This window comes from Lotus japonicus, chromosome 6 (genome assembly GCF_012489685.1).
Source record: "Lotus japonicus ecotype B-129 chromosome 6, LjGifu_v1.2".
Lineage (NCBI taxonomy): Eukaryota > Viridiplantae > Streptophyta > Magnoliopsida > Fabales > Fabaceae > Lotus > Lotus japonicus.
In genome coordinates, this window is record NC_080046.1 from 64,359,793 (window position 1) to 64,387,390 (window position 27,598).

Consider the following 27,598-nt stretch of genomic DNA (forward strand, 5'->3'; position numbering starts at 1 on the left):
GAACATAAAGACAAGAAGAATAGAGAGATATCAACCCATGTTAGTTGAGTAGGCAATAACAGATCATTTCCTCTTAAAAGGTTGTGTGTTCAACTCATGTTGTTGATGCGAGAGGTGCATTGATGGACAATCTTTAAGGACCTTTATAAGCGACTTATGGTCTTGGAGACATGCCCTGATTCGTGGCGATAACAGTAGCTCAACTCACGTAAACTTTTTTTATTCATAAAAAAAAACAAATAGAGGGATTTTATTGTAGTTAATTTTTTGGAACGATTTTATTGTAGTTAAACCAAAAAGACCAAAATGAAGTCTTCGTCTTCACTGCTCTTGCAATTGAAGAGGCGGGGGAAGAAGGAGTAGTTTGCGCTGCGACTGCGACTAGAGAAATCACATTCAAATCATTCACAATGCTTCCTTCCATCACCATCACCATCACCATCATCATACTCTTAGCTTTCTCTTCCCTCGTTCTTCTCCACACTCCCCTTTCAATTTCAGCTCAACCAGTCAACAACCTCACCTCCCAAATCCACCAAATCAACCTCAAAATCGCTCACTTAGGTAACCGCAACTACAACGATTTGTTGAATTCTGAATCCGCCATTTGCTTCTGATATGTAATATCGAATTTCATGTTGTGAATTCTTGTTTTGAGCGCAGAATCGGTTCTTGAAGAAACTGATAAAAGGTTAAAGGAAAGGGACTTGCACCTGCAAGAGTGTGAAAATCGAATGAAAGAAATGTCCGAAAAAATCCATGATCTGCACTCTACTCTCTCTACGGTGAAGGTTTGATCCGATTTCTGTGACTAACTGCAGTTTCCATTTGATTGTTTACTATTTATGTTATCATGCTTCATATTGATGCATTTTCATGTTGTTTATGTTTGAGAATCATGTACTGACTGACCTATGTTGCAGGATGATTCATTACATGCTGAGAAACAGATTGTAGCTCTGGAGGAAGAGGTATTTTTTGGTTGTTCACATAACTTTGAGTAATTTACAGCATTTTATTTTCTGGATTTAAGTGAAAGTTCAACTGATTTGAGAAATAGGTATTGGAATGCATAGGTACAACTTCTTTGGGCTGCATTGAGAAGAAACAACTTTGATATCCATATTTTGAAATCTAAGGCGCAAGATACTGAAGAGAGCCTGGAAGAGGTTACTTCAAGAGTTGAAAAGGTTTTGGGTTGTCTATGCTGACATTTATTATTGATTGGTATTTATGTTGTATTTTTTTCATATATGAACCGGTAAAGTTTCACAAGTTCTGGTTATAGTGGTTGCTATGGTCCACACTGAGGAAACTTTTTTTGCGCGTTAAAGGAAGTGAATGATTTTTCAACAGTTTGTACTCTAGTGAACCACCAACTAGCGAGTTCCTTCATGCAGCACTAGTGGTCATGAAGAATCTGTTATAATGCAGTGTATAGTATATTTTAGCTCACAAAGGTTTCCGCCGATATAAATACACATTCAGAATTTGCTGACTTTATATGAAATTTAACATTTTTGCCGACACATTATCTTGAGGCTTGTTTGAGATAGAGTATTGATCCTTGCATAAGTTGATCTTATTCATCTTTTCCATTCAGATGGGTGACATTGTGACTGAACAGTGGATTCAAATTCAGCATCTTGAGCAGGCTCTTCACTCTACTAAAGTATGTAGTTCATTCTAGTTCATAAATTGTTGGAAACCTTGACAGGTTTACTGTATTTGTTCATTCGTTTTTTAAGCTTCTCATTTATCACCTTTTTTGCATGTGTGTGTTTGTGGAAAGATGAGGACTTTAAAGGCTCAAAGGCTAGCAAGCCTAACAAGGTGCACATTCTTGAAGGTAAATTTGAAGTGTTTAAGATAACTAGTTTGGTTCCTTGTTGTTAATCTAAATATAAGTAATAGTTTACCTCGTTTGCAATGGTATTAAGTAGTCCAGTGTGGAATTGCTGAGCCTTCTCAGCAATCAGCTCATTTCTATATGCCATGAATCATAATTTCTCATGCATTTTATCACATCTTCGTTTGTTCCAAAGTTTATCTACAGCATTCTTGATGATATTCGGGCACTGGATTCATATGTATTTGGTGAAAGGACTATAGACAGTTCACTCATCTCAAGGGCTGTGGATCAGTTGAAGAGATGCTTTTCAATGATAAAAAAGTATCACCATCAGGTTTGCATGAAAATACATACAACTTTTTTCTATTTGATATATATTTGTGAAAGAAAATGGTCCTTTATTCATTTATGAGAATATGAAAAGCAGTTTCTCTGTGGAAAATGTTACTTGAAGTTTCATAATATCACATGGTTTCTCATGCTACAATTCCAGCACTTGTAAATTTTGAATTTCAATAGCTTCGCAATAACGTGTGTGGGGTAATTATAAGTCGAATGTCTATGTAGCTTCAAGGTTTGATCAAAGATCTGATGAAGAGAAATGAATTGACTGCAGCTCTTGCAAATGATGAATTAGTTTTTTTCCTGGTAAGCTTAAATCATACATTTCACTTATCAAATTAAATGTTTTAGATGAATAAACTTTAGTCTTTTGACAGCTCTTTACATGGGGTATCATTCTTTACTTGTTTTCAGGTTTCTGTTCTAGTCACTTTTCCATTAATGAGTGCCTGGATATTCCTCTCACCATAGTTGCTTCCAAGTTCCTATAGTGACACCTGATGGGCTTTCTTCCTATACTTGTGCATAGAGAACATGTGACAGATTTCTCAGTGATGGTGGACATGTAGTTCTGATCTTGCATGGTAGCAAGTAGCCGAGAATACTTCTTAGTGTGAATTTTGACTGTAGAATTTTAATGTCGCAGCCTCAAACTTTTGAAGGGTCCTCTGCAAGCCCTTAGCACTTGCATGCGTGTCTTATTAGATTAGGGACTTTAGAGATGGAATGAAACTGGTATGATAGGTAAAACAAAAAGGGGAGCGGCAAGAGAGGAAAATTGGGTAAGTGAGAAACATTGGTCATTACTATTCATGGTTTTTTAGGGAATGCACGAATTGTGTGTGTTTTTGGATTAACATTTTGCAGAATTGATTCTCTAACAAATAGAGTTGACTATTGTAAATGTGAGTTCTAGTCAGTATACACTTGTATGAATAAAGTGATTTTTAAAAAAAAAAACTGGTTTGGGTTTTTAATATCATTCGTCCACTAGGGTAATTTAACTCAAATTTTTTCTAGGATTATTTAGAAAACTCCAAATTCAAGAGTTTGTTTTTATGTTTACGGTTGGGAATAATAATATATAAAATCATTCATATGATATTTTTGTCCAACAACTGAAGTTTTTTAAATAATTGGTTCCTGACAAGATATCAAAATTTATAGGCTTAATACATCAGAAGACCCATGGAATTGTAAAGGGAATCAATTCCAGGGCCTGAAAAATTTTCGCATTAAATTGGGTCCCTAAATTTTTTTTTTTTAATTCAATTAAGGACAAAGTGGTCCAGCAGATGATGTGGCTCGAACTTTAGCCTACTCAGCTTTTCCACGTGGCATTTCTAATTTTTTTTAATTGAAAATTTTGAAAACTTAAATTTTTTATTCCAAATCATAAATTAACAAAAAAAAACCCAACCCCCACCCCACCAGGAAACTCAACCCGACACCACCCTCAACCCTAACCCTCCAACCCGCAGCTTCAACCCAACCACCACCCCAACCAAGAGAAAATTTTGTACAATCGATGGGTTAAAACACAGAGACATTCAGGAGAAGGTTTCTGATTTCTTTTTCCCTTTTTTCTCTTCGTCTTCTTCCCTTTCTCCTCCGCGATGATAAACCCGCATCTGATTCACACATTTCTTCCTGGTCTCTTAATCTGGGTTGGGGTGGCTCGATCTAGATGTGGTTGAGGGTTGCTGTAGGGTGGGGGTGGGGTTGTGGTGTGTGGCTCGTGAGTGGATTGGTAGCCAGGAGAGGTTGTGTGTCATGTGGTGCTGGGGGTGGGGATGGGGTTTCGGTTGCAGGTGGAGTTGGGGGTTGGGTGGAGTTTTGGTTTGGCCGTTTGGGGGTGGGGGTTAGAGGTTGAGGTTGAGGTTTGGGGATGGTGTTGGAGGTGGATGTTGAGGTTGCAGGTGGGGTGGATGTTGCTGGGTTTAGAAGATGAAGGTGTTGGGTGTTGAAGATGAGAAGGATGAAGGTGATGGTGTTGAAGATTAGATTTTTAAATTAGGTTTATTAGATTATTAGGTTGTTTAGTTTAGGAATATTAGATTAGGTTTTTATTAAGTTTTTAAATTTTTTTTCTGATTATTTTGTTGACTTGGAATTAAAAATTATTATTTTTAATATTTTTTAATTAAAAAAAATTATAAAAGCCAGGTGTCACTGATGACTAGGACAAAATTGAGATTTGGCCTTAATTGAATTAAAAAAAATTTCTTAGGGACCCAATTTGATGCGAAAATTTTACAGGCCCTGGAACTGATTCCCTTTACAATTTCAGGGGCCTTTTGATGTATTAAGCCAAATTTATATGACAAAACGATCTAAAGTTCGATCCTTGTGAAGTCTTTTCTAATTTTTAACCCACTGCGATTATGCTTTCAATTTAGAAGGATCACATAAATTTCAATTTCAATTGGAAAAAGAATCTCTCGATCAATACTTTTCACACTACTTATTTGTAAACTTTTTTTTCTGATTTAAATCGCAATATAATCTGATCTTTCTCTCTCTCCCGCAATCTCTCAGCCACATACATATCTTCGATGGAAGATGCAACCTGGGAACAGAAGCTCCAAGCTGTAACCCACATCCTAACCAGCCCCACAACCACACCAAACCTCCACTCTCAGTTCTTCATCGCCACCCAAATCCCCTGCTACCTCAACTGGGACTACCCACCATTCCTTTGCTCCAACAACCCCTCTCTTCTCAGAACATGGAGCTTCTCTTTCTTCCTCAAAAGGCTCTTCACAACGGGCCTTCCTCAAACCTCTTGGAGATCCAAGTGCCCTTTCCAGCAACCACCACCATTGATTCTTGCTCAGGGACTGGAGGAACCACAGTGGGGACCAGAACAGAGGAGGGTTTATGGTAGGAAGAGGCTTGCAAGGAAACCGCTTGGCAGAAACGTTAATCCCTTTATACCTGTTTTGATACCCAATATTTTGTTGTTGTCGTTCATGGTTTGGAATCCTTTTCGCTCTCAAGATTGATTGACAACCTTGTATCTGCAAGTTCCAACTTTGTAACAGTTTCATTGTTAGATTCTTCAACCATAAGGCACATTAGTTTATGTGTTAATGCTAATCAGTTTGATGTCATGAGACTCTTCCAACTTATCATTGAAATGAGACTCTCCAGGTTTCATACCCTTAAGCTTAGAGAATTCAACTTAATCATTAAACTCGCCATTTGATCATTAGATTTTTCAGCTTGATCACTAAAATTAGTCAGTTTAACCATTATACTCTTTTATTTGATCAATTTCTTATATTCACTTATCAATTTATTTTCAACCAATGCTTTAAATTTCTATAAATATATGGATTATATAAGTGTTTGAGGAATGTGTAAGAGCAAGTCAGGGCTTCAGGTTACTCTGAGAGAAATTCAAACGAAGTTTTTTTGTGTGTGTGATATTATCTTGTTTAGCTAATTAGCTTGATTTATCAAATATTTCTAATTTTCTAAATCAATAAGTTATTTAAACTTTTTGAGTTAAAAAGTAATTTTTCAGCTTTCATTTTTTTGTTTTTCTATGGTAGGAAGAAGCCTATGCGTAAAGTTTTAATTTTTTAATTAATTACAACTCAGATTATTAATTAAAACTAAAAAAATGAATAAAAACCCCAAAATACCCTTCAGTTTCACCCGAAAAAACCCTAATCCCAAAATCAGATCCAAGCTTCAATCATTTTCTTCCGTTCTTCTTCCTTTGTCCTCTTCGCCTTCTTCTGCTTCTTCTTTTCCTTCTTCATATGAACCCATTTCCAAACCCAATAATCGCCATCAATGAATCACACTCATTTCCTCTCTCGTATAAGCCTTTTCTCTTCACATCCAAAGCGAAACCGACCTCGTTCTCCACAGTGAAGTGTTAGATTTTGACTTGGATTCGCTGAATCGAAGCAACATTCAGTGGCATGGTTGAAGGTGGGGTTGGACGTGCCGGTTTGAGGTGAGAAGAAGTTGCATGTTCTGGGTCTGTAGGTTTGGTTGTGACATTGAGTTTTGCAGCAGAGCTTGTTGTTGTTGTTGTTCTTTTTCTTCATGGCAGCAAAGCGCGTGTACGAGGCATGGAAAGGAAGTAACGTGATGTTCTTAACTTTTTCCCTTTACTGGAAAAAATATTATGTGCTGGTTGTTATTGAATTTAGCTTTCAATGCTTGATGTGATATATGGGTATGCACTACATTTTACCCAGGAACCCTCACCCTCTTAAATCTAGTGCATACCCATATATCACATCAAGCATTGAAAGCTAAATTCAACAAACTAGCACATAATTTTTTCCAATGAAGGGAAAAAGTTAAGAACATTATGTTACTTCCTTTCCATGCCTCGTACACGCACTTCGCTGTCATGAAGAAGAAGAACAACAACAACAACAAATTCTGCTGCAAAACTCAATGTCACAACAAGACCTGTAGACCCAGAATATGCAACTTCTTCTCACCTCAAACCAACAAGTCCAACCCCACCTTCAACAACACCACTGAATATTGCTTCAATTTTGAGATTCCATAGATCAAAATCCGAGGCTTCACTGTGGAGAACGAGGTCTGTTTCGCTTTGAGTGTGAAGAGAAAAGGCTTATACGAGAGAGAGGAAATGGGTGTAATTCATTGATGGCGAATATTGGGTTTGGAAATGGGTTTAGTAGAAGAAGAAGTAGAAGATGAAAGGGAAGGAGAAGAAGAGGACAAAGGAAGAAGAACAGAAGAAGAAGTTCGAAGCTTGGATCTGATTTGGGGATTAGGGATTTTAGAGGTGAAGCTTACAGGTATTTTGGGGTTTCCATTTTTTTAGTTTTAATTTTTTAATTAATAATCTGAGTTGTAATTAATTAAAAAAAATAAAAAATTACACGTACGCTTCTTTTTCCAGCGTGCCACGAGGAGTCTCGCTGGAGCTTCGCCCTCCGGCAAGGACTAATACCAAGACTCGTGAAAATTTAGGGAGTTATCGCTTAATATTTCACGGGGAGAGACTAAATTCAAAACTTGCTCCAAAGATAGGGACTAATTTGACCGTTAACCCTTTATTTTTTTAATGAAATCGTTGCTATCTTTCTCCTTTTGCGACGAACAATTCCGTCACAAAATCCTAATGCAAAATAGTGACGGAGTGCAGAGGGAGAAGTATTCCGTCACAAAGTATTTAGTGACGTAATACAATTTGCGACATAAATTATTTCCATCACAAAATCATTGTAAATATTTAAACTGAATTGTGAATGGAACTTTGCGAGGGAAATTTTCCGTCGCAAACCAGTGAGCTCTGGAATACATTTCGTGACGGAATTTTCCATCGCAAATAAAGTAAGTCACTAATGCTGCACACTAGGAGTTTGTGACGGAAAAATTTGTAAGAAAATTCGCAGGAGAGTCTATTTTCAAAGAAACTTCTGCAAGGAATAACTTTTCGGCGGTTTCAAGTCGCCGGAAAACAACGGCTGCTAGTTTATAAGCAAATCCGCAGGAAATTGCAAGTAAAAATTCGCAGAAAAAGGGGTGTTTTTTTTTTTGTTTTTGACAGGATGAGGAGGGTGTTTTTATGTCTTCATGTGTTTATGAATATTATTATTGAATAGCGGCGGTTACTGCCACTGTTAAGTTTAACTATTATCGAAACTGATGCAAAGTTGCAGCAGCTTAAGGCGCCAGAACATCTCATTTTTCCCCAAATATTATTCTGAACCTCTTATTTCCCAGTCGCGCGAAATTTTCATTCTCTCCACCCATTCGTGCTAAATCCCTAATACCCAAACCCTCACCGTACCATTCTTATCTCCAAACCCTCGCCGTTGTTACCCAAGAACCCTCACCCTCTTCAATGTCGCTCTTGTTCGAGAGACTCTTTTTTATTTCGATTTTGCTTTTGCCTAAGTTAGTATCTGTTGTCTGCTATCTGCTTTTTATCTTTGCTAATCAAGGAATTATTATTGGTATGTAATGTATGTGACTGGATATGTGAAATATTTCAATTTTTCTGTAACAGGCAAGAAAGGCACTGAATGCTCTTGGAAGATTAGTGAAGCTGCAAGCACTGGTAAGTTCAATTACTACTGCCACCTTCTACCAAATGAAAAACATGGATATGTACACTAGCATCGAAATCTCTTGTTCCTATTTAGTGTCTTCTTCTTCGTCTCACCAATATAATTGTGTCATACTATTTGAAAATCACCTATGTAAGGTTAGAAACACTGTCATATTCATGCATTTTTTAATTGATTGTCATGACATAATTTTATTGGTGAGACATGAAAGAATACAGCAAATCCATATGCACTAATGTGACATGGAAGCTTCTCTGCCTTGAATTTCTACTTTTCAGATTGTTCATCTATCTTACTTTATGTCTCCCTGGCTTATATATGATGGCTGTTATTTTCTAATTTCTTTTAACAATGTTTGTCAAACTCTTTGAAAGAAATGCAATATCTTAACATGATAAATAGTCACACACAAAATTTCACCCATTAAAAAACTCAGGCCTGGACTTTATTTTCTTCTGTTGGAACTCCCACCAATAACATTGCATGATCTATTAGGCAACCTATTTAGATTTTTCTTTCATGTTTCTGGCTAATCCAACCACTTCAGTTAGAAGTTGATCCCCAATTTTCTGCTCCTTTCATTATCCACATCAAGAAAATTTAGTAGCCTCATCACCTTCCCTAATTATTTTCACATGGGTGGCCCAAAGTAGTTGGCATGCATGATAAACGATTGCACCGTAAAGATTTGTAACAGAGCAGGTTAGTAACTCAATAAACCTAACCAAGAATCTGAAGGAAAAAAATTAAAAAACTAAATTATACTTCACCACAGCTAGTACTAAAACCTGTCAGAGTTACAAAGTGTCTTATACCATATAAACACTATCATGCACTTGGATTTGCAGGATGAACATATCAAAAGAGTAGAATGCAAAGGATGTTGATTTATGTCAAGAAACCCATTTAGTTCTATCACAGTTAGGAGTAATACTAAAATTCTTAAAGGTGAAATTCACTCATGTTTGATTTATGATCAAAAGGGTCTTAATCCTGATATTTAGTGCATTTATTAATGGGAAAGTTTAGAACTGAAACTTAGGCAGTGTTATTGTTCAACTTAGATTTCAGTGCCTGAGCCCTGATGTCTTACTTTGAACTTTCGGTGGTTAAAGAGGCAGAGCAGTCTTTTTCCTCTTTTGAAAATCAAATTTGTAGCTTTATTTGAAAAATTGAAGTGCATGGAGTATAGTTTAAATGGCCAAAAGCAAAAGAAATGGAGGTCTAGTTCCTTAACAAAGATAATGACCCTCTCATGAGGAAGTTTGCAGGGACTAAAATTAAATCAATCACAAAAATAATTTGATGTGCCCCTTCCAAGGACCATGACTCTCACATTCAACGTAAACAAGGAAGGGCATGGAGGGCACATGCTGTGTGCACCGAATGTCATTAATTTGGTGACCCACCAACTCCTCAATCCACGCATAATTACTCGGACAGGCCTTTTTCTCCATGTTGCTCTCGCTTTCATTCTGCCCTTATCTTCTTCCAAACTTGAACAACATCCACCATTTCAGGTCATACTTAAGTTTTTGATCAATTTTACAACTTTGTTTCATTTTTAGCTTAATACGTACTGAATCTTTGAGTTTTCATTGGTTTATATGGCAATTGATGGAGTTATGATGATGGCTACGCCATACAAGACTAAAATGTGAATGCTAATTTTGTCATCTATTTAACCTTAATCAATAGGTCAAGTCTACAAAGGGCAACCATATATCTAATTATTTTATTTTTTTGTTAAATAAAAAGTCTAAAGGGGAGGTTGTATTTTTACCTTTTACTTTTTATGCATTTGATGAAATGATAAAAGTGAAAGCGGTATCCTCGAGGATAAAGTGTGTTATTAAAAACTCTAATATTGCGAATAAAGTCCACTTCTATGACCATCTACTACTCTTAGTAGAATAAAAATCCATAAGTGAATATAGTTGGGTTGTACTATTTTACCTATACTTTTTGTCATTTGGTAGCACCATTAATATACTTTAGTGTGATAGTTTACGGGCCGCTGGATATGAATGTAAATTAGATAGAAAAGCATTTTTCTGTTGAATCCAACAACAGTAAAACTACCACATTTGAATGCACTGATTGCATCATAATCGATGGTGCAACTACTAATAAAAAACGAGCTTAATTGCTCACAATAAAGGGAAAATGAAAGATGCTGATTAAATGTTTGAGCTCTCTTTGGGATACGGCTAATAGGAAGCCCGAAGCTGTGGACCATATACTAAACATTTTGTACAAAAAGATAATCAATCAATTAAGGAGAGCCCTTAGACCTGACAAATACTTGTATAACAGATTGTTTTGAACATACTATTAATTTAACCTATTCTTTGTAATTGGTTTATTTTAAAAAATGTCAAACACATTTGTCTAACAAATTGATTGTTTTAAAAAATATGTTAACTTTTTAATGAATAGAGATTGAAGTTGTCATTGTTCAATATTATTTTATTAGAATGGAGGAAGAAGGGTCCATTTTAATGAGCCAAAGTTTCTCTTGTTGAGGGACCACAATCATCTAAGCTGGCTTCATTTGCACCTAATTAGTAGAAAAAATTTGAAAGTAGAAAGGAAGGTTTAGGTTTAAGGTCCTCTATATATAGATACTTCAGCTTCTCATATGTCATCAGCGTACTTACTCCAGACCAATTCCCCCTTCCTCTGTTCTGTTCTCTATGGCTCCCTTTTCAAACTATATCTCTTTCCTTTTCTTCACAGCCCTTCTCTTGCCTCTACAAATCATTGCCAGAGAAAGCCAATTCTTCAGCAAAGTCACCCATTTCAACAACAACAACAATGTCAAAGAGGCAGAACTTCCCAATCCCAACAAAGATGAGCAAGTAACAAACAAGCCAGAGCAACAACCAGCTTTCATCCCTGAAACTGAAAACAGCTATGGCTTATATGGCCATGATGATGAGTCTGCTCAGCTCCCTTCCCCCACCACCACTACAAATCAGCCACTCAACACAGAGTTTGAGGACACAAGCAAGTACCCAAACAACAAGCACTCCAATTACTACAACAATGATGCCTACAACACCAGACTCTACAACAAGGATGCTTTGGGAAATGACCAAAATGAGTTGACCTACACAAAGGAAGGAAGAGGTGGTTACAACACCCCTCACATCGGAAATAACCAAAATGAGTTGAGCTACTCAGAGGAAGGAAGAGGAGGATACAACTCCCCAAGGTCCCACATGGGAAATCAGAATAACAAGCAGGAGTATTACTTCAACAACAACAATGCTGCCAATGAGAGACACTACTACTCCAACAACAATAACAACAATTATGCTGCTGTCAATAACAGGTACAATAATGTTGAGAAGCAAGGGATGAGTGACACAAGGTTTTTGGAGGGTGGAAAATACTTCTATGACATGAACAATGAGAAATACAATCCAACACACTATGATGACTCATACAGAGGAGTGAACACTAATAACTGGTACAACAACAGAGGCAATAATAACTATGGCAACAACAACAAGAATGCTTACCAGAACCAGGAGGAGTTTGAAGATGAACAAAATGAATTTGAGCCATGAGCTTGAATCATTAGCAAAGTGATGTACTATTGTGCTTTATATATTCAAGAAACACAGAGTTGAAAGTATAGGTTAATTATGAAATGCTTTTAATTTCACTTTGTAATAATTCTAGTAAGTCTTGGTTCTGGAACTGCATAATGTCTCTCTCATGATTTGGAAGTACCCCATAAAGTACAAGAGCGTGTGTAATTTTTGCTTATGAGTTATCAATGTATAAGTTGTATAAAATGAAGTTGTTTGTTTCTTGCTTATTTTTCCTTTTATTTTCCCTTTTTCAACAAGTTGTATAACAGATTAAAATCTCCATTAGTTTGGTTGGTATGCATCTTTATCTGCTACCTCATAAATTGGCCCAAGAGAATACATTATTTGACAAAATAATAATCTAGAAACATAACATTCCTTAATCCTTACGGAGCTTGTTCACTTAAGGGTCAGAAGTCTAAGATGTGAACATAATTTGTACAGTAACTTTTTTCAATGGAATCTTAAAATTAAATTTCAGCCCGGCCATTGATTTTCTTGTGATTGTGTCCAACAAATCTTGAAGAATCGATGACATTTAGATTTTTCAATAAAAGATATAGTATATCTTAAAAGCTTGAATTTCACTTATGAAACCGTAACAAACGTGCAGTCAAGAGTTCCCTATCATCTAATTTTTTTGAAACTCCCTATCATCTAATTTAAATATCATAAATCCTAACTCGCTAAAAATATATCCAACACACTATGATGACTCATACAGAGGAGTGAACACTAATAACTAGTACAACAACAGAGGCAACAATAACTATGGCAACAACAACAAGATTGCTTACCAGAACCAGGAGGAGTTTGAAGATGAACAAAATGGATTTGAGCCATGAGCTTGAATCATTAGCAAAGTGATGTACTATTGTGCTTTATATTCAAGAATCAAGAAACACAGAGTTGAAAGTATAGGTTAATTATGAAATGCTTTTAATTTTCACTTTTAATAATTCTAGTAAGTCTTGGTTTTGGAACTGCATAATGTCTCTGTCATGATTTGGAACTACCCCATGAAGTACAAGAGCGTGTGTAATTTTTGCTTATGACATATCAATGTAAGTTGTATAATGTGAATTGAAATGAAGGGCATGTTTGATTGTGTTTTCATTTTTTTTTGTTTTCAAAACTGTTTTATAAAATAATTTTTAAGAACTGTTTTTTAGAACAATACAAAAGAAAACTTGTTTGATTATTAGATTTTGAAAATCGTTTTGGAAATAAAAAAACAAAAAAACTTGTTTGATAAATTTGTTCCAAAAACATGTTTGCCAAAAAAAAAGGTTATTAACATAAATTTATTGAATCAAATTAATTTTCTTCATAAGATTTTTATTTTAATTTTCTTCATATATTTTTATAAAATTTGTGTTGTAAAATTGATTTGGATTTTCCAAAGAGATGTGCTATACTTCTTGAATGTCATCTTATGTACACCATTTACATGATCCTAGTGTTGAAGTATTGATCTTCAAGCTCATTTTCTTCAGTCAAGATTTTTTTATAGACAAATGTTACTTGTTAGTAATATCAGTAAATTAGTCCTCCTCAGGGTTCGAATTCTAGATGCTTCACCCTTACTCCTCCAACACTTATGTCCCTAACTCTTATCACTTGAGCTAACTCTCGGAGACAATTTTCACCCAAGTAATCGCCCGGCCAATTGCTTTTCTTGTGATGTTGTGTTAAATGATTATTTTGTTTATTCATTTATACTCTTACATTGATTGTGTTTATTCCGTTTAGATTGGATAGAAAATGTGACGACAATGATTAAGAACAAAACGTGTAATTTTGGGAGAATGATAAACAAAAAATAAATTTAAGGACGAAAAACAAAAATGATATATTTTGCAGGGACTATAAATTTTTTTAAGCCAAAAATATAACTTAACAACAACTGTCACACACAACATGTGCGTTTCCCCTCCTTCTCTCATATGAAAATTTCGGAAGATTCTGTTCTCTGTCCATGAAGATTGCTCGAAGATGAAGACGGTGGTCATGCACACCATTATTGGAATCTTAGGTTCGTAGTTCATGGCTTTACTCATATTCACAATTTCAACATGATTAGCATACTCAATGTGATTATTTGACTTATGTGTATATTTGATTCTTTGATGCATGAAATTTTTATCAATTTTGCTTATTACTTTTACATTTTCTTTTGCAGCAAATGTGATTTCACTAGGAATATTCATTTATACAGCGTATGAAAACGATGTCCACATTCTATTCTGTTTCTTGTACTATTTTAATAATGATTACTTACATATAAAATGCAGTCCAATCATTCACCGAATCAAGGTGAACAAGGTCGTGCAACACTACAATCCATATTCGTACCTTAAGCTGTTTTTTCAATATGTTCACACGATATCCTTTATTCATCCAAACAACATATTAGTTGTCATAATCAATGTCATTGGACTGATTTTGATGCTCATATATCTAAGCATATATTACACTTATGCTACCCCATATAGAAGGGCATGTATAATTAATTTTGGTGATGGTAAGAGGGTTTCCTATACTATATTTGGTTTGGTCAGTGATTCAACTAGTTGAAAATCTCATAAGGTCACATTATTTCTCCTAAATAAAAAAGTTTCGAAGATTGTGTTTCTTTTTTCGAAGATTGGGACTATGGTGCGCACCATTGTTGGCAGTGATGGTTTGTAGTTGATGCTCCTAGTGTTAATTGCAACATCAGCATACTTCATTTGCGGGTGAAATTCTAAACTGCATTTGAACCATTTGGTCTTAAATATTGACTGAGTCAATTTATAGACCCTAGCCCGTCTCTAAACCCGAAGCAACCCGATAATGTGAGGGTCTAACTAGGACCGAACCAATATAAGAGAGGACCGGTTTATTGAGAATCTTAAGGGGAAAAAATTCATTTGATATTACTCTTGAAATTTGAAATAATTCATTTGATTAGAAACATTAAATGTTTTTTTATGCTACTAATGCTTAATTGTGTGAAAATGAATGTATAAAAAAGAGTATTGTATCTCATAATGCTAATGAATATTAAAGTTAATTCAATAAGTCATGGTTTTATCATCTATATACTAGAAATTCATCAGAAAATGAAATGATAAATTAAGTGGGTCAAATTCAGAAGAATATTGTACTACATATATGAGGGATGCAATATTAAATGAGTTATAGATAGAAGAAAATGAGATAGAGTTTAATTTCTATGCACCGACGGTGTAAAGTTTTTTTACACCATCAACTAATCATATTTCAAGGATGTGAGAAAATCTTTCTTTTTATTTAATTTCATTAATTAACGTGACACATCTTTGAAATCTGATTGGTTGACGGTGTAAAAAAAACTTTACATCATCGGTGCATCATCTTTTTCTCATTTGTAAATAGCTTTATTTTTTAAAATAGTTCAAAAGCTAAAAAAACCAAAAAATATAGGAAAGAATACAGTAATTTTTTTTGACACCGTCTTAAAAGCATCTTTTACCGCTATTCAACTTATACTCTACTGGTTTAAAAAAAAAAACTTACACTTTATGTTTATTTATATTTCTAGGTCATTATATTTTGTGCACTCATAATATATTGATTGTTCAAAAAAATACAATTGTTATTTTTTCCATGATAATATCATGTTTGTCAGAATATTGACTATTGTATTAGACTGTTAGTCATAGTAAAATAATATCATAATATCATGTTTTTCTGTACTTTTGTAGAATATGATAAACATAAAAATAAAAAATAAATGTTTTCATTTTCACCGGTGAAGATAAAAACGATAAAAAGTAGTGAGATGAAAAGCAGTGGTGTTGGTGGCGACGGTGACGGTGACTGTGATGGTAGTGGCAATGAAAATGAAAACAGAAACTCAAAACAAACATGTTTTTCTGTACTTTTGTAGAATATGATAAACATAAAAATAAAAAATAAATGTTTTCATTTTCACCGGTGAAGATAAAAACGATAAAAAGTAGTGAGATGAAAAGCAGTGGTGTTGGTGGCGACGGTGACGGTGACTGTGATGGTAGTGGCAATGAAAATGAAAACAGAAACTCAAAACAAACATGTTTTCTAAATTTAAAAAAAAATTGAAAATAAAAGGTATGTTTTGAGGAAATAAGATCAGATTTTCTTTTCTTTTCAAACGAAACAATCTCTAGCATTGAAAATATAAGGTGTATTACTATAGGAGAAAACATTATTTACAACTTCAATTACGACCTAATCGCATTCATAAAGAGAAAAACAAAATTGAACTCAAATGTCAATAAACAAAATTAGAATAACACTAACCATAATCATATACGACATTGTTGTTGTATTGTTTTGTCCACATTCATTCATTTAAAGGACTAAAAGTCAGCTAAACGGCACTTACATCATGAAAAATGTATTGTAAATAAAAGAGCAATTCGCAATATTACAAAGTCATCAATAATACATATCAAAGCTCACCGACAACAATGTAGGTTGTGTTTGTATAGTAGTTGGGGTAAACGTAAAGCATGTTGGACTCAACCCAACAATGAAGTTTCATCTACTTTCATATCTTAGAAATTGAGAATTTAAGCTGGATCTAAGTTCTAACTGATGTGAACAAATATACAAACTCGCACTTAAGAGAAACCAAAGCAAAACAAACAAACCAAAGTTGTTGTTGTATGAAGTTCAGATTTGGATTTGGTGGAAGTTGATAAATGATAAGCCATCAAAGACACTAGTAGCCTAAGATTCAACAATTGTTAATTCTTCTTTTGGGTCTGTTTCTTTTTGTCCAAATTTTTTGTAATGATTGGGCCCGTTGGAGCCCAATAAGACTACCCAAGCCCATAGCCTCATAACCATAGGAATCAAAAAAATTCGGAGAAGAAAACAAAATAGCAAAACCCCAACAACGAAGACCCTGCGGTTTTCTGGTACCTCAGCCTCAAAACGATGTCCGCCGCCTCCTGAGTAGCCGGTGCGGCGAATGTAGCCGCCGGAGCTAGAGCAAGACCAACACGATCACTCTTTGGAATCCCAAACAAAGCTCAATCTCCAATCGCAGTGCTTTTAGGTAACGGCGTTGAACTCCTTTGTCTGTTGTTGTCTCTGATGATTTACCATCAAAACCTAATCCAATTTGGTTGAAATGTTTGGGGACAGGTTGCCGGTGGAGATGAGTTTCTGCGTCGAATCGATGCTTCCTTACCACTCTGCAACTGCTTCCGCATTGCTCACTTCCATGCTCTCTGTGTTAGTTAAAGGGTTAGCTAAATGTTAGTTTTTATTGTTATTTTGATAATAACATATTTGACTACAAGATTACAGAAATTGAGTTTAAGCATTATTTATCTTTCCATTTACAGTGAAGGAGTATTTAATTTGCAAGTTTTAAAAAGAAAACATAGATATAGATATTAAGTTTAAATTTGAAACAAAGATGTGGAAACTAATTTAATTAAAAGTTGATTTTGTATAACGAATATTTAGTAGATAAGCTCAATTAGTAGATAAGGAATTCATAATAAATAGTAGTTAATGACTTAATGCTGAGATTTCATAGTCTTTACATATATATCATTCGTGACTCATAAATCATAGTAACGGTGACGACATCACACACCACATTTTTTTCTCTCCATCTCATCCTTCTTATCACATATTATTTATTTTTATTCCTTTCCTATCAGATCACCCTCCAGTGTTCACCAAATATTTTGGTATTTATATGTGTTTCCCCAACTCCAAACAAATTTGGGAGCCGGAGTACGAATGAATGTGTCATCTGGCTGGAAAATCCGCCGCAAAATAAGTACGAGAATTTGATTTGGTTCGATGATGAGAGGTAGAGATAGTTAAAATCATTCATTTTGTTTGAAAGAGTGAAAAGATGGAAGAGAGAGTAGACGAAGAAAGGATCGACATACAGCAGCCATTGCTTGTGAGAAGAGCATCTATAAACAACACTTCCCAGGTCGCCATTGTTGGAGCCAATATATCTCCAATTCAGAGTCTTGATTACGAGTATGCACCTCTCTTCTTCTTTTCTACATATCATATCATATAATTATAATAATTATTATTTTATAATTATGGCTTGCCCTTTCCCCCCAAAAATTAATGTCCGTTTTGGTGCTTTTATGGCGGAGATTTTGAAAACTTTGTTATGTTCACTGCTCTCAATTTGATTGTTTAATTTCTTTTTGAAATCAGAGGTCTGTGGTAAACCTTTGTGAGAAGTACTTGTTTTGATTGTTGTCTCTGCCTTTGGAGTCAAATTTCGTGTCTTCAGTCAATTTCTTTTATTTGTTAGAGGAAGTATATATAATTATGGATAATAATTGAAATTCAATCTCATTCTTAAAAAAAAAAATTAGATAAGATGAATTCAATTATTTAAACTAATTTAAACTAAAACATTATTTAAACTAATTTTTTGATTCAATTTTTAAATCTAGATAACTTATTTTCTCCAAATCTTATCTCTTATTTGAATTCAAATATCATTAGGCAAAAACTTGTCGCTTAATATTCAAAACAAAAGATGAATATCATTGAGTTTTCAGTTATTTTAAAACTACTTTAATAAACTTTTATCTTATTGAGATAAATCTTATCTCTTAAGGTTTGGAATATAAGATGAATATTTTTTTGGTTACAAGAGGAAGTTGGAATATAAGATGAATATAATCATCATTTCCTTTATTTTAAAATTTAATTTGATTTTTTATCCAATGTAAATTCATGAAAATTAAAAATAAAATTGAAATTTAATATGTAATAGTGGATAAAAGGATGAATAAGTATTAGAAACTTTCCAACTTTATGAGTCAGGTTACGTGATCAAAAGAGAATAATCAGAAAAATAGTGTTTAGTGTGTACCATCCATGTTAGCTATAAATGATCGATAAAGAGCAAGAACAGGAGGTCGATCCCATGAACATTAATTTATGGTTTTATTGAAGTAATATATTGATTTTGATTAGTGATGCATTATATGTATGTTATTTAACAAAGCAAGTATGATTTTGCAAACGCAGGATAATTGAGAATGATGTTTTTAAGCAGGACTGGAGATCTCGAACAAAGAGTGAAATATACCAGTACATTGTCCTAAAGTGGACTCTGGTACTTCTTATTGGTGTATTTACAGGGCTAGTTGGCTTCTTTAATAACCTTGCAGTTGAGAACATTTCTGGTTTCAAGCTTTTAGTCACCAACAAGCTGATGCTGAGCAACAATTATCATGAGGCATTTGCAGTGTATGTTGGCAGTAACATTTTGTTAGCGGTTGGTGCTGCAGCATTGTGTGGTTACATTGCCCCTGCAGCAGCTGGGTCTGGCATACCTGAGGTGAAGGCATACCTGAATGGTATAGATGCACATGCTATATTGGCTCCAACCACCTTATTCGTAAAGATATTTGGATCAATTTTAGGGGTTGCTGCAGGATTTGTTGTGGGGAAAGAAGGACCAATGGTACACACTGGAGCTTGCCTTGCGAATTTGCTGGGACAAGGAGGTTCTAAAAAATACAAGCTGACGTGGAAATGGCTGAGATACTTTAAAAATGACAGAGATCGAAGGGATCTCATCACATGCGGTGCAGCTGCAGGGGTTGCCGCTGCGTTTCGTGCCCCTGTTGGCGGCGTCCTTTTCGCACTTGAAGAAGCAGCTTCATGGTGGAGGAGTGCTCTTCTGTGGCGCACTTTCTTCACAACGGCGGTTGTTGCGGTAGTGCTGAGAGGGTTTACACAAATATGTGAGGGAGCTGCTGGGAAATGTGGGCTTTTTGGGAAAGGAGGTCTCATAATGTTTGATGTTAATTCAGCAGATCCCGTGTATAGCACACCTGATCTCGTAGTAGTTGTGTTTCTTGGAGTTATAGGAGGTCTTATGGGAAGCCTTTACAATTACCTTGTGGATAAGGTGGTTCGCACTTACACTAGTATAAACGAGAGAGGCCCCATCTTCAAAATTCTACTTGTCATCATAATTTCCCTTGTCACCTCTTGTATTCGCTTCGGCCTTCCAATATTGGCATCAAATTGCATCCCCTGTCCATCACTGAATAACTGTCCAACCGTAACCGCTGCCCTCTCACAGTGTCCGCCTAACCACTACAATGACCTCACCTCTCTCTTTTTCACCACTAATGATGATGCTATCCGTAACCTCTTCACTGCTGGCAGCCCTGACAACACCACATTTCAGATTTCTAGTCTCGTCATTTTTTTCATCGCAATATACATGCTTGGAGTTGTCACTTACGGTGTTGCCATCCCCTCTGGCCTCTTCATTCCTGTCATACTTGCTGGAGCTTCATATGGGCGTCTTGTGGGGACTCTCTTGAGTCCATTCACTACTCTTGATACCGGCTTGTTTGCCCTCCTTGGAGCTGCATCCTTTCTTGGTGGCACCATGAGAATGACTGTTTCCCTCTGTGTCATACTTCTTGAGCTCACTAATAACCTGCTCATGCTCCCTTTGCTCATGCTTGTTCTCCTCATTTCAAAGACAGTGGCTGATTGTTTCAACAAAGGTGTTTATGATCAGATTGTCAAGAGTAAGGGGCTACCTTTTATGGAGAAACATGCAGAGCCCTACATGAGGCATTTAATTGCTAGTGATGTTGTTTCTGGCCCCTTGTTCACTTTTTCTGGGGTTGAAAAAGTGGGCAACATTATGCATGCTTTGAAGGTCACAGGACATCATGGCTTTCCTGTGGTTGATGAGCCTCCTTTCTCGGATGCTCCTCAGTTGTCTGGGCTGGTTTTGAGGTCTAATCTGCTTGCACTTCTTAAGCACAGGACATTGTTCACAAGGGAGAAGGTCATAACAGAGCCTGCCATTGTGAGAAGGTTAAAGGCAAGTGATTTTGCAAAGCCAGGTTCAGGCAAAGGGATGAAATTGGAGGATTTAGACATTTCAGAAGAGGAGATGGAAATGTTTATTGATCTTCATCCGATTACCAATTCGTCACCGTATACAGTGGTGGAAACAATGTCTCTTGCAAAAGCTGCTGTTCTTTTTAGGGAGCTTGGCCTCAGGCACTTGTTGGTGGTGCCTAAGACACCCGGTGTAAGTAGTTTCTGTTCTCTATCTCTCTCTCACAGACACACTCTGTTGTGTTATTGTTCATTTTTATTTTGTACTATTAATTATTGGTATATATTGTTAATATTAATCCAATTAATTGATTATTTCATTGCAGAGGGCTCCAATTGTTGGAATCCTGACAAGGCATGATTTCATGGCTGATTATGTCTTGGGACTATTCCCTCACCTCAACCCCCACAAGTAGCTAGAGGATTCAAGTCAAGCTGATCAATTTTGCAGTCAATATATCATCTTTAATCGAATTCTTTTATATGTACTAGAGACTAATCTAGATCTTTACTTGTTCTAGTTAGGCCGACGATGTGAGACATGATGATATGAATTTTATTTCTCTGTTTCTTTGTTTTGAGCTAGTTCTGATTTGGCATAGATTGTCACTATTATTTTGTCAATTAAAATCAAGCTGTCCATTTGAAATCTACTACTATTTACAACTGAAGAAATGATGCTTCTTTCTTTTATCTCTTTTTTATTTTCGTCATTTAATTCTCTTTTTTGAAAAACTACAAAAACCATTTTACTTCGACATTTAAATCGTCTTTCTAATTTTCTAATATGAAACTAACTAAATTGATATTTAACACAATCCATTTGGATGAGACAACCCGAATTACCACTTTATATATAGATGATCGGGTAACTTTTTAGTACTGTCCCAATTGAGACAGTTTCAAAACAGTCTCATACTAAACCAATATAAATATGACACATGTTATTAGATATTTTGAATTTAATATTTTTCAAAATATATATATTTTAATCTCAGTTAATCTGCATTCTTATATTTTATTTCATAAATTCCATAAAAATGATAAAGGAACCACTAGATTTAAAGTTAAATGTTGATTAAGATTTATGAATTTGGATTTAAATAATAATTTGTGATAGTTTTTGGAATAAAATATTAAATATTAAATGATGAAGATTAAAAAATAAAATGTGTTAAATGTTATGGGTTAAATTGTAGTCTTGAGAAGAAAGTATAATGATGTAGATTAATTGAGACTAAAATTTAGTTTAGTAAAATGTTGATGTTGAAAAATCAAATATTTGGTGACTGTTAAAAAAATAAAAAAATAATTAACACGTGTCATGAGTTTATTGGTTGCATTTGAGACTGTTTTGAAACTGTCTCAATTGAGACAATGTCGAAGAGGTCATCTGGATGATCTTGGTAGTTCTCAATCTAACCCTATTGAAATCTCTTCCAATAGTTGTCGACGACTTGAGTTGGCTACAATTAAACTGTGTCATTAATGTTATTGTTGACAAAATCACTGATACCTGAGTCCATCAATAAAAGGGGGACACTTTATTGCAGGCCATAATTGTTGGCAAGCAATTCCACCAAAAGCGTGGCTGAATAGCCATCAATAATACTCCCTCCGTTCCAAAATGTAAGTTGTTTTAGAATTTGTACTATATTCCAAAATATAAGTTGTTTTGCAAAATTAATGCACTTTTTCTTTCTTTCTTCCTTATATACTCTCATTTAATATTATTTCTCTTAATTACCACCTTCAATTTTCACCTATCACAACTCTCATTATCCACTTAACCAATAATAACATTTCTCTCTCCTTAATATAACACAACTTTAAATAGGGGTATTTTAATCAAAAAAATTATCAATTAATGAGCTCTTAAACAATGTGCACAAGCTAAAACAACTTATATTTTGGAACAGAGGGAGTACCTTTTTTTAAAAGAAATCGTATTCCTGATGGCCTAGTTGTTCGTAATTGCAAAATTTTGCTATGATCTCCGAAATCCAATTTCTCGTCGGTAATAGTGAGTTTTATTGTAGTAAGAACATCCATATCAAAGAAAAAAATAATAATTTGCAATATTACACTGTCATCAATAATACATATCAAAGCTCATTTACAACACTTTAGGTTGTGCTTGTATAGTAGTTGGGGTGAACGTAAAGCACATTGGACTCAACCCAACAATGGAGCTCCATCTACTTTCACATATTTAAAATCGGGAATCTGAATCGGATCTACATTCCAACTTATCTGAACGAATATACAAACAAACACTTAACACATTACATCTAAAGAAACCAAAGGCAAACAAACAAAGAAATCCATGCTTGTTGTTGTATGAAGTTCAGATTTGGATTTGGTGGAGGTTGATAAGCCATCAAAGACACTAGCAGCCTAAGATTTAAGGTAAATGCTATGGTGTCACCCAAAAAAGTGGATGTACCGGTGTCACCTATAAAAAAACTTTCATAAAAAGGGGGACATTGTATGTAAACTAATTTTATACCATAGATATATTAATTAAATATTTAAACTGTTTAGATTAAATCTATAGATTTACTAAATTGCCCCGCCATTCATTAAAAAAAAAAAGTCCCTCTTCTTCCTGGTTTTGATTGGCCTCATCCAAATCCCTCTTCTTCCTGGTGGAGAGTTTGTGCTGCGCCGGCAACCCAACTTCTCCAGCCCCAACACCAATCCAATATCTCTGTCTTAGCATATATTTTATTTATTGGAGAGAATTTTGATTCCTTCTATTACCCATTTCAAACCCTAACATGTGGAAGAATATGGGTATCTCGATATCAGCTTGTGGCGGATTTTGTCTCACACTCTCACCCAAATCCCCGCCCACATCAAGTGCCTCATTCGCCGCCGCTGTCGCACTGTGCTCGCCATGAGGCTCCACTCAGACGCCATTCGCCACCGATAGAAGATCGCTCACGGGTTCCTCACGACTGGTACATGCACAGAACCACCGCGTTCTGCTCTGTAGTGGAATCGCCGATGTGCTACATGCACGGAGCACCGGTTCTTTCCTTCCTCTTCCACAGCAATTATTCCAGATTCGTGCTTCATTTTTTATTCCCGATCTCCTCTATATTTTGCCTTTTTTTTCTAATGTTCAGATCTAGAAAATGGTGATCGACAGTTTGAGATCAAACAACTATACTAACATGTTAGCACCCATATGGAACTTCACGAATGATGATTGTTTGCCTTATTAATAACCATATCCATATCTCAATCCGGATCTGTTTTCTCTATGGCTGGATTTTATTTTAGTTGATTTTCATTTTTCAATGTTGTATGGGTTCTAGATCAATGACTACTGGGTTTTATTTTTTTGTCAAATTTGATTTTTCTACCAGTGGCTTACTGGCTTTGGTTCCAATCACTCTTCTCTACTTCTGTTACATGACATTGTTGATTTTCATTATGCTGTCTGGGTTCTAGTTCATCTTCATCTTTCACATACTGAAGGTTATAAACCGCCAGAAATGCTATAGGGATAAATTAGTAATCTGACTTATAAATAACAGGGGACACCGGTGCATCCACTTTTTTGGGTGACACCATAGCATTTACCAAGATTTAACAATTGTCAATTCTTCTTTTGGATTTGTTTCTATTGTCCAAGTTTTTTGGACAATTAATCTTAATAGCAACGTCAAATAATAATTGGGCCCGTTGAAGCCCAACAAGACTACCCAAACCCATAGCTCATAACCAAAGTAATAAAAAAAAATTGGAGAAGAAAACAAAATAGCAAAACCCCAACAAGGAAGACCCAGTGGTTTTCTGGTACCTCAGCCTCAAAACGATGTCCGCCGCCGCCAGGTGTTTCCGCTCCGCCGCATCCCGAGCAGCCGGTGCGGCGAATATAGCCGCCGGAGCTAGAGCAAGACCAACACGCTCACTGTTCGGGATCCCAAAACAAAGCTCAATCTCTAATCGCAGCGCTTTCAGGTAACTGCATTCAACTCCTTTGTCTATTGTCTCTGATGATTTACCATCAAAACCTAATCGAATTTGATTGAAATATTTTGGGGTAGGCTGCCGGTGGAGATGAGTTTCTGCGTGGAATCGATGCTTCCTTACCACACTGCAACCGCTTCCGCATTGCTCACTTCCATGCTCTCTGTGTCTTGCCACTCCTACGGTTGGACCCCTGAAGGTACTATTTCACACCCCTTTTCCTCTTAGCTTCTGCATTTATTTACCATCATGAATTAAATGTTGCTAAATGTTGTGGTTGTTTGATTGCTTCATTTCATTGATAAACTGTGTTTTGAATATAATTAGCTATTTCATGTGGGAGTTAAAAAATATATCACAAGTTCTTCAAAACCTAAAATTCATCTAATGCGAGCTTCGGATTATTAGCACCTGATAGTGTTTGTTTAATGAAATGTTAGGGTAACTATAAATTATGATATTATAAAACTTGGTGGTGACTAGTGAGTTCTTCCCCCTTCATTTCATGGAACATTTCATGGCTGCCTGCTATAATAGTAAATCAAACCTGTTAGCTAGATGCAATGGATTATACATTCTTTGCTATAGCCTATGAGAGTCCTAAATGCAGCATCCATATTTCTCAATTTCCCTAAAAATTGAACTTTTTATACAATGCGAAAGTCAGGCCTCATGTTTTCATTATGGTGTACTGCCATAATAATATAGTAGCTTCAATTCTTTTTTTCTTTTTTAACTTTTGTTGCCCAAAAATCTTGTGAACAAAATATTTCTTGGTTTGGATGGTTTGTGTAAAATAACCTGTTTTGGATGAGTGTTGGTTTGGGTTTGAGTGCATATGACCAAGTATTTTTGCTATTCAAACTTTTGTTTTTCAAAAGAAAAAAAAAAGGTTCTCTCTCTCTTGCTCTCAAAATGAAAGGATGTATATTTTTTCCTCTTTGTAGGGCAAGAGAAGACTAGATGAAGATCAAGCATCAAAGATGGTATCACATGGATTTGTTTCAAATTTTGGGTTTTAAAGCATTGAGAACTTGTCTTCTCTAGATTTGTGAGAGGACTAGATTTCTAAATTGAATGTAAAATGAGATATTGGACACCAAATCTCATAAAAAACCTATGTAGGTCTATGGTGCAATTTAATGCTATTTCTTAGTATTTATTTGTTTGCAAGAACTTCTCTCAACAAAGTGTTGTCACTTTGAGTTTGTTGACCGATTCATCTCTCTCTCTCTCTCTGAAAAGAACTATTATGGATTGTCTTATTTAGTTCATCCCATCTTTTAGAATGTCTAGACCTTTATATAAATGAACATTCACCTAGAGATAATCATGTCAAGACCATACTGATTGATTGTATTCACTCAGATTGCAATGATGATGTATGATGAATGACAGAGGGTTCGGGCAAAGTAATATGTAGGTGCGCTCTAACAAAGGTGGCCGAGTAATTTTTTTTTTCTTTTCGGATTTTGAATTGTTCATATAAGATGTAAGCATCAATGTCAAACAAGCATTTGCTTAGAATATAAAAATGGCCCTAAACTATAAACACTTAGCTTTCCCTTTATTGTTGCAGCTTGATTTCTAGATTCTCTTTGTATGTATCTTGTGTGCATTTTGGTTTCTTACTCAAGCTTGGATGAATTTATTATATGAAGTATGTATATGCATTGCTATCGAAGCGCACATGCATACAGTATAAGAACATTGATTAGCATCCATGGAATTTGAAACTAAATACTTGGTGTCTGGGCTATGTGTGTCACTGCAAATTTCTACTGTAGCTTGCTGATGTAAAAACCATTACTACGTTCAATTGATATTGGAGTGTGTGGACAATTAAACCAAAAGCTCACTATGATGTTGAAATGTTAAGCTTAAGACTGAAATTGTATGTTAAATTTAGTTCTTTTCACTAAGATACTGATAATAATCTTGGGCAAGATCCCCAGATATCATTATTACTGCCCTGTAAGCATGCACTTTTGAATTTCCCTACTCAGTAAAAAGAATGCATACTTCTATTTTCTGCTGCCACTTCGAAAAAAATACACAACTTTTTACTTTCTTTGTGCTACTCTTTATGTTGACACGGCTGTTTTCTTGTTTAGGGTCGTGATCATTTGCACTTTGGCTTTAGGCTTGGGGACTAGCCATGTAATGTTTCGTCATTTCGACTTGTTTTGTTTTGATACTTTTCAACTTGTATCTAAATGATTAGCATTTGATGCATTACAATAATACATTGATTGACTTGATTATTGATATATCTTGACCTTTTCATTTCGATTATGTGTGGTAGTGTATGGATTTGAATTTATTTTCTTTTTGAATTCTAGATGGATGATTCCAGTTTGTGGTGCGGTGCATTGCGCGTACTTTCCATGGATTTCATTTTACTTTGTTAGATCTGCATAGTGGATTTTAGATTTAAATTGTACAAGCATCCAGAGCTGGTACCGTGCTTAGGTATGATTGTCATTTTATTTCAAACATCATTAAAATATTTCTTTACCTGCTATTTACAATTATTTGTCTCTGTTCTTCCAAATTGTTTACTTCTCTGGAGGCGTCAACACTTGGGTGATTTTCAATGTTAATAGACAAGCGTACTTTACATCAACATTGGTAACTGACTTATTGTGTGTTTGGATTTCCTTTAGCAAGGCTTAAAAGCACTTTTAACAAAATGGCATGTCTCCATAAACTGGAATAAAAGTGCTTTTACGTGAATGTATTGAAATTTCAAAAATTGTACAAAATATGCGTACACCAAAAGATTTAGACTCCATTAAAAAGAATTAGAGACCATTATGGTCGTCGCTCCCATACTATCTACTTTTAATTTCTCAAGCAGTCTG

The 27,598-nt window shown here is 35.3% G+C and overlaps 5 protein-coding genes across 8 annotated transcripts; all 5 read left to right on the plus strand.

Annotated features, from left to right (window-relative positions):
- Window positions 1–297: 297 nt before the first annotated feature.
- Window positions 298–3,098, plus strand: LOC130726190 (uncharacterized). Its single transcript, XM_057577419.1, has 9 exons — window positions 298–564; window positions 664–791; window positions 924–971; window positions 1,077–1,190; window positions 1,604–1,672; window positions 1,793–1,849; window positions 2,046–2,186; window positions 2,420–2,500; window positions 2,609–3,098. The coding sequence occupies exons 1-9, from the start codon at window positions 411–413 to the stop codon at window positions 2,663–2,665; spliced, it is 849 nt and encodes a 282-aa protein (XP_057433402.1). The 5' UTR covers window positions 298–410; the 3' UTR covers window positions 2,666–3,098.
- Window positions 3,099–4,685: 1,587 nt separating this feature from the next.
- On the plus strand, window positions 4,686–5,372 carry LOC130723714 (uncharacterized). Its single transcript, XM_057574841.1, has one exon. The coding sequence runs from the start codon at window positions 4,750–4,752 to the stop codon at window positions 5,197–5,199; it is 450 nt and encodes a 149-aa protein (XP_057430824.1). The 5' UTR covers window positions 4,686–4,749; the 3' UTR covers window positions 5,200–5,372.
- A 5,529-nt stretch (window positions 5,373–10,901) lies between these two features.
- On the plus strand, window positions 10,902–12,097 carry LOC130725836 (protein E6-like). The gene has a single exon (XM_057577025.1). The coding sequence runs from the start codon at window positions 10,965–10,967 to the stop codon at window positions 11,841–11,843; it is 879 nt and encodes a 292-aa protein (XP_057433008.1). The 5' UTR covers window positions 10,902–10,964; the 3' UTR covers window positions 11,844–12,097.
- Window positions 12,098–16,745: 4,648 nt separating this feature from the next.
- LOC130726110 (chloride channel protein CLC-c-like) lies at window positions 16,746–21,402 on the plus strand. Of its 2 annotated transcripts, none has more exons than XM_057577339.1 (5): window positions 16,746–16,938; window positions 17,028–17,140; window positions 17,555–17,888; window positions 18,906–20,946; window positions 21,080–21,402. In XM_057577339.1, exons 3-5 carry the CDS (start codon window positions 17,755–17,757, stop codon window positions 21,167–21,169), a joined length of 2,265 nt encoding a protein of 754 aa, XP_057433322.1. In that variant the 5' UTR covers window positions 16,746–16,938; window positions 17,028–17,140; window positions 17,555–17,754; the 3' UTR covers window positions 21,170–21,402. The 2 variants fall into 2 exon arrangements, with proteins under 2 accessions (XP_057433322.1, XP_057433323.1); XM_057577340.1 differs by having other exon boundaries at window positions 17,028–17,129.
- Window positions 21,403–24,504: 3,102 nt separating this feature from the next.
- Window positions 24,505–27,395, plus strand: LOC130725956 (protein NUCLEAR FUSION DEFECTIVE 6, mitochondrial-like). 3 transcript variants are annotated; one of them, XM_057577154.1, is made up of 3 exons: window positions 24,505–24,725; window positions 24,812–24,933; window positions 26,849–27,024. In XM_057577154.1, the coding sequence occupies exons 1-3, from the start codon at window positions 24,580–24,582 to the stop codon at window positions 26,854–26,856; spliced, it is 276 nt and encodes a 91-aa protein (XP_057433137.1). In that variant the 5' UTR covers window positions 24,505–24,579; the 3' UTR covers window positions 26,857–27,024. The 3 variants fall into 3 exon arrangements, with proteins under 3 accessions (XP_057433137.1, XP_057433135.1, XP_057433136.1); XM_057577152.1 differs by lacking the exon at window positions 26,849–27,024 and adding an exon at window positions 25,682–25,956; XM_057577153.1 differs by lacking the exon at window positions 26,849–27,024 and adding an exon at window positions 27,077–27,395 and having other exon boundaries at window positions 24,506–24,725.
- Window positions 27,396–27,598: the final 203 nt, after the last annotated feature.

Coding starts and splice junctions, on each gene's coding strand:
- LOC130726190 (XM_057577419.1), top strand. CDS start 411: ATGCTTCCTTCCATCACCATCACCATCACCATCATCATACTCTTAGCT. Junction 792..923: donor CTACTCTCTCTACGGTGAAG/GTTTGATCCGAT, acceptor CCTATGTTGCAG/GATGATTCATTACATGCTGA. Junction 1,850..2,045: donor CAAGGTGCACATTCTTGAAG/GTAAATTTGAAG, acceptor TTTGTTCCAAAG/TTTATCTACAGCATTCTTGA.
- LOC130723714 (XM_057574841.1), top strand. CDS start 4,750: ATGGAAGATGCAACCTGGGAACAGAAGCTCCAAGCTGTAACCCACATC.
- LOC130725836 (XM_057577025.1), top strand. CDS start 10,965: ATGGCTCCCTTTTCAAACTATATCTCTTTCCTTTTCTTCACAGCCCTT.
- LOC130726110 (XM_057577339.1), top strand. CDS start 17,755: ATGGAAGAGAGAGTAGACGAAGAAAGGATCGACATACAGCAGCCATTG. Junction 17,889..18,905: donor ATTCAGAGTCTTGATTACGA/GTATGCACCTCT, acceptor TTGCAAACGCAG/GATAATTGAGAATGATGTTT. Junction 20,947..21,079: donor TGGTGCCTAAGACACCCGGT/GTAAGTAGTTTC, acceptor ATTTCATTGCAG/AGGGCTCCAATTGTTGGAAT.
- LOC130725956 (XM_057577152.1), top strand. CDS start 24,580: ATGTCCGCCGCCGCCAGGTGTTTCCGCTCCGCCGCATCCCGAGCAGCC. Junction 24,726..24,811: donor TCTAATCGCAGCGCTTTCAG/GTAACTGCATTC, acceptor ATTTTGGGGTAG/GCTGCCGGTGGAGATGAGTT. Junction 24,934..25,681: donor CTACGGTTGGACCCCTGAAG/GTACTATTTCAC, acceptor TCCTCTTTGTAG/GGCAAGAGAAGACTAGATGA.